The following is a 5,661-nucleotide window of genomic DNA, read 5'->3' as shown; positions in this document are numbered from 1 at the left end:
CATCTTCCCCTCATCCTCATCTTCCCCTCCTCCTCATCTTCCCCTCCTCCTCATCTTCCCCTCCACCTCATCTTCCCCTCCCCTCATCTTCCCCTCGTCCTCATCTTCCCCTCCTCCTCATCTTGACCTGTTGACCTGTCCAATCCATGCCAGTATGGAAAAAGGGATGTTAAATGATGATGCTTTCGTCCAAAAATTGTAAATCTTTTCTAAGAGAGCCCACTGATAGAAAATAGCTTGCCTGCTAAAGTTGCTGCTGGTCTGTTTCAGTGCATACTTCATCAAGTTGGATAAGGTTTAACATGATTAGGTGTCTGTCTTTGCAAACATAATGCCACTCATGTTAAATCTTTTTCAATTAAGAGAAGTTTACACTGGAGCAAAGTAGTGGCCATTTTAACAGGCAAGTTATTTTGCTTGAATAGGCTACCTTAGTGAACTTCTCTAATCTTTGTTATTTACATTGTAGCTATTTAATGAAAACAACATTGATGTAACTCCTCTACCACTGTTAGGAAAACGTAGTAATGTAATTGAAGGTGAAGCTGTAACTGTAAGTAATTACTTTGTAAATATTCTTGCTTTTTTGTTAATTCTACCAGAACTGTTTACTTGTCTTTCACTGTGTGGAAACATCAGCATTTTTGTACTCATGCATGTGTGTAAGTATGTATGTGTGTACATTGGATAACAAAGTCATTAATGCATAGAAAGACTCATATGCTACCACTGGGATGCTTTTGATGTATAAATCAGACTGATATTGAGAAACCCAATCATGACAGGTAGGTTGAGTAACCACTTAAATTCTTTTGATGATAGGAAAAAATAACCTAATACATCTTTAGCAAAATTTATCTGGGACTTGAAAGATAGGAGTATTGGTTTCAAATTTTGGCACAAGTCCAGCATTTTTGGAGGAGGGGGTAAGTAGATTACATCAAACTCAGTACTCATCTGGTACTTATTTTATCAACCCTCAGAAGAATGAAAGATAATGTAGACCTTGGTGGAATTTGAGTGCAGAATGTAAAGATGGAGGAAATGATGCTGAGCATTTTGCTTGATGTGCTAATGATTCAGCCAGCTTGCTATATTTCAAGGACCATTATATGAACCTGCACTTCCATATAAAGGAGGCGGGAGTAACTGTAATTTATGTTGCATAGAAACACTTGAAATACTGGGATGTAAATCAGGATCAATTAACTAACATAATGAATTGTTACTGTGGTGCACACATTAGATTGATAGAACTTTTTAAAAAAATTCTGTTTACTAGACTTATGAATAGTATAGGAATATGTAACCTATTTCATTAGGCAACTTTTAATCCAGAACCGTTATGATTTTGCCACTTGCAAAAGGTTGGTAGTGTTCATCTAAAAAGTACCAGTGTTCACACAAAACAAAGCAATGACAAGTCTGCAACTAAAATCACATGGGACATTGAACAGAGATTGTAAAAAAAAAAAGTCTTAAGACTGAAAACTAATGAGACAGGGACAAAAAACTGGTACAACAAAACAAGAACAAATAAATGTAGAATGTAAGCAAAGGTGTTTTTTTGACTCAAGATAGAGGCAGACACAGAAAATACAAGTGTAGGTAGCATATTTAAGGATTTGTGTCTGGCTTTACAATCTTAGCAGAGAGAAATATTGAAGATGTGTGGCTAGGGTGATGTTTGTGGAGACAAATGGCTGACAGGAAGGAGTGTTGGATTAGTAGCAACAGGTAACATGAAAGTGAAAGAGAGTGAATGAAAAGGAGATAGAGTGAGAGGAAGTTAGAAAGTGAGAAATACACAACTCTATGTCTTTTTTTCTCCAGCCTCCTGAGAGTGCACCTGGCATAACAGCATCTTCAAATGTGAGTGGTGGTCCTTTTTCAAGGTAAGTCATCACTCTCAGTCACATTGACACTTACTGAAGTTTGTTAATTAGGGGGTATTCACTTCTTTCTCATTCCTGCATCATCTTACACCATCTTCATAATTATTATCACTGGAACACCATATCACCAATCAAAATCAAATGTCAGGTTGCACTTGAGCAGTACTGTATCATGTAACCCAGTACAATCTCTTGCACGGCCGGGCTGATGGCGACTAAACTAGCAACCCCTTGAAACTTGCTAGATGAGGCAGGTGATTTTTGGACACCCCTATGGGACAAAAAAAAAAACAATAAAACTAAACCCATCAAAGAGCAGAAGAATTCGTCAGAGTCAATGACCATTCAAGAGTATGTAGATACGTATGTATCATTCATGTGTATATATTCTTTTGCACTTTGTAATTTTATATTCTTTGATAGTCTCATATCCACATGGGAGAAAGTCCTAAGTAGACAACATACTTGTCAATAGAAAATGGAAGAACTCTCTTTGAACTGTTGAAGCCTATAATAGTTTTGCAAGCATCAGTTCTGACCACAGAGTTTTAACTGTAAGCTTGTGTTTAAGTGTAACTCCAAAGAGAAATCCTCTATTGCAATGATTTACAGGAACTGTAGACTATTGCATGAGTCAGACAGAATCTGTTGAAGCAGATTTTCTACTGCCAGATACCCTTCTTCTTACCAACCCAATAATGGTTCCAAACAAGGTAATATTTTCCCATAAATAGATATGTTTTTCAGCAAAGAGTAGAAATGAATAACTTTACTTGTTTCCAGATGAGGCTCGTTTACAACCATCGTGTGATGTCTAGACAAGGTTATACATACATATATATGTACATAAACTAAAATGAAACAAACGAAACTATGTTCTTGAAACATTTGCTCTACTTACTGATTTTCCAGATCTATATTTAATACAACTTCTCACCATGATCGCATTGAAGAGTTTATTGAGACTGAAGATATTCCATCCTGGGAAGGTATTATTGTTATTATAATTATTAGTATTATTAAGTGAGAGAGCAGTGCATGCCATCAAAATGACACTGGGGTAAAATATACGAAGCCCAGTATACCCATCATGACTACCCATCTGATAAGGGTACACCAGGCACATGCATTGAGGTCAACTTTGCCTTTCATCCTTTCAGGGTCGATAAATTAAGTATCAGTGAAACACTGAGGTCAATGTAATCAGCTAGTCCCCTCTCCCCCAAATTTCAGGCCTTGTGCCTACAGCAGAAAGGATTATTATTATTATTATTATTATTATTATTATTATTATTATTATTACCTTTGCACAGCTTCTAATGCTGGAGATGTACTGCATTGTTAGCTGCTCACTACCAGTGAACTAAGGTAACACCTCTTATTTTTCGAGCACCTTCAGGAGTATTCAGGTGGTTCCAAGCAGTGCTGTTTTCTGCAAGTGCTCCACCCTTATTACAGCCCCTATTTGTTCCATGTGCTCCTCGATATTTTTGCTCACTGTTCCCAGGGCTCTGACAATTATTGGTACTACTGCTACCTTTTTCATCGACCACAACTGCTTAACTTCCCAAGCTAACCTGTCATATCTCTTGACTTTTCTTTCTTTCTTATCACATACCTTGTTGTCTGCTGGGCATGCTATGTCTATTATCCTGCATAGTTTGTTTTCTTTTTCAATTAAGACTATGTCTAGCTTCCTATTCTCTATTACATGGTCACACTGAATCATAAATCCTTTAGGATATTTGCAATAAATGAAAAGAAAAACAAGATCAATCTCAATTTCTATTTACAGTTGTTGTAGAAAAATCGGAGTCACCCACAGTTCTTAGAGAAACTGATTTAACAAAGGAAGTTGAAATACATCTGAAAGAGACAGAGACATTCATGTTGTTTGAACTAATCTCAACTTGTGTTCAGCAAGATACTGAAGAAGCAAAACTGGTTATGAAAAGGAATGCCCTGTATCATGAGGTAAAGAGATATCATATAATTGTAGGGCCAAATTTGGATAACATCCTCTGTTAATGCATGGCTAGTGTACTCTTATCAGACGGGTAGTCATGATGGGTATACTGGGTTTCTTATATTTTATCCCAGTGTCACTTTGATGGCATGCACTGTTCTCTCACTCAATAATAATAATAATAATAATAATAATAATAATAATAATAATAATTTCGTTATTGTTGTATTTATTGAATTTTTTTTATCAACATTTTAACTTTTTATTCAACTCTACCATTACCTATATTTCATCAACATTCTACTCTCAATAAGACCCACTTTATCAATTTAGCATTTAATGACAACTTTGAAAATGATATTCCTGATTGCTTTTTATGAACCCCATTTCATATTCTTTCTTTAATATATTTTCATTTTTATTGAATTATTTCAGTTGGTGAAGAACAGAGTCGGCAACGATCGTTATGTATCGAAGGGGGTTAACACCTTCAATGACCCCCGCAAACTGAAGCTTGTACAGACTCTGCCTATCAAACATTTGGTTAGTAGAAATTTGTTTTCATATATTTCTCATGTTATTAACCCTTTCGATACCAACCTGCCTGAAACTACCCCTGGCTCTGTAGTACAAACGTTTTGTTTTCAAAAGTTCTGAATTAAAATCTTCCACCAAACCTGAAATTGCTGGCCTTGTGCCAAAATTTGAAACTGTTAGTATTATTATGATTGAAGGTGGGAAGTTGGCAGAATCATTAGCATGCTGGATGAAGAATGCTTAGCTGCGTATCTTCTGGTTTTATGGTTTGAGTTCAAATACTGTTGCTCTGGCTCTTTGCATTGTAAGTACAGTTCCTATTGGGGTCAACCTTACCTTCCATCCTTTTGGAGGGATCAATAAAATAAAGCACCTGTCAAATACTGGGTTCACTTTAATCAACTAACCACTTCCCCCAAATTTCTGATCTTGTGCTTATAATGAGAATGGATATTATTACCAAAAAGTGAATTTTTTTCTTTATTCCAGGATCAAAGTGTACAGGTTTCTAGTTGGGATATGTATGACAGATATCGATTGAAAAAAAGGGACAGTGGTAAGTTCCATTTATCCCTTATAAAATAGTACAAGAAACAAGACAGTGTTCTTCTCTCATTCTCTCTCCTACATTACTTCTCCATCAATAACGGTTCCTTCTGAACCAGCAGCACGAGAGGATTGCCTTAGGTCGGTACAGTTAATGTGTAATTTTATTTTAGCTCATTCCTCATAAATGAGATGTGTATTTATTCAGAATGAGGAAAGCATATTCACCACCGATATGGAAGACAAGAAAGTAGCTTAGAAGTGCTATTGTGAGAGGATTAAAAGGGGGCTACCTTATGCTCACCCTTCAGAAGGCCCAGCAATTCAAGTTGACAGCAGCATTGTGAATAAAGCAGTCAAGGACATGAAGAAAGGGAAAGCTGCAGCTCCATAAGAGATAGTTGTAGAGATGGTCATCAAGGTAGGATTCCATCAAGGTTCAGTCCTCAGCCCTCTCTTATCTATCATAGGCCAACAGGCCATTATTGAAGAGTTTAAGACTCACTTTTCATGGAGACGCATATATGTTGATGCTCTAGTTCTCATTGCTGAATCTATAAGGGACTTAGAAAAGGAATTCCATGCTGGAGGCTAAACCTAGATTTGAGAGGTTTTGAGGTAAATATGAATGTTTTAGTAAGTAGGAAAGAGGTCAGGACCCTGGTAACCTCAGAGAAATGTCCTTGCTTAATATGCAGAAAAAGAAGAGGTATATAT

The 5,661-nt window shown here is 36.5% G+C and overlaps 1 protein-coding gene across 1 annotated transcript in view; it reads left to right on the top strand.

Annotated features, from left to right (window-relative positions):
- LOC106881549 (dynein axonemal intermediate chain 4) overlaps window positions 1-5,661 on the top strand; it is a 28,895-nt gene that overhangs the window by 2,024 nt on the left and 21,210 nt on the right. The window contains exons 2-7 of the mRNA XM_014931977.2: window positions 470-553; window positions 1,834-1,895; window positions 2,808-2,884; window positions 3,691-3,869; window positions 4,297-4,404; window positions 4,888-4,954. Of these exons, the coding sequence (XP_014787463.1) occupies window positions 3,783-3,869; window positions 4,297-4,404; window positions 4,888-4,954 (262 nt within the window). The 5' untranslated portion in view covers window positions 470-553; window positions 1,834-1,895; window positions 2,808-2,884; window positions 3,691-3,782. The remainder of the gene's footprint in view (window positions 1-469; window positions 554-1,833; window positions 1,896-2,807; window positions 2,885-3,690; window positions 3,870-4,296; window positions 4,405-4,887; window positions 4,955-5,661) is intronic.

The sequence above is a fragment of the Octopus bimaculoides genome, chromosome 13 (genome assembly GCF_001194135.2).
Source record: "Octopus bimaculoides isolate UCB-OBI-ISO-001 chromosome 13, ASM119413v2, whole genome shotgun sequence".
NCBI lineage: Eukaryota > Metazoa > Mollusca > Cephalopoda > Octopoda > Octopodidae > Octopus > Octopus bimaculoides.
This window is presented reverse-complemented; position numbering and strand designations above follow the sequence as displayed.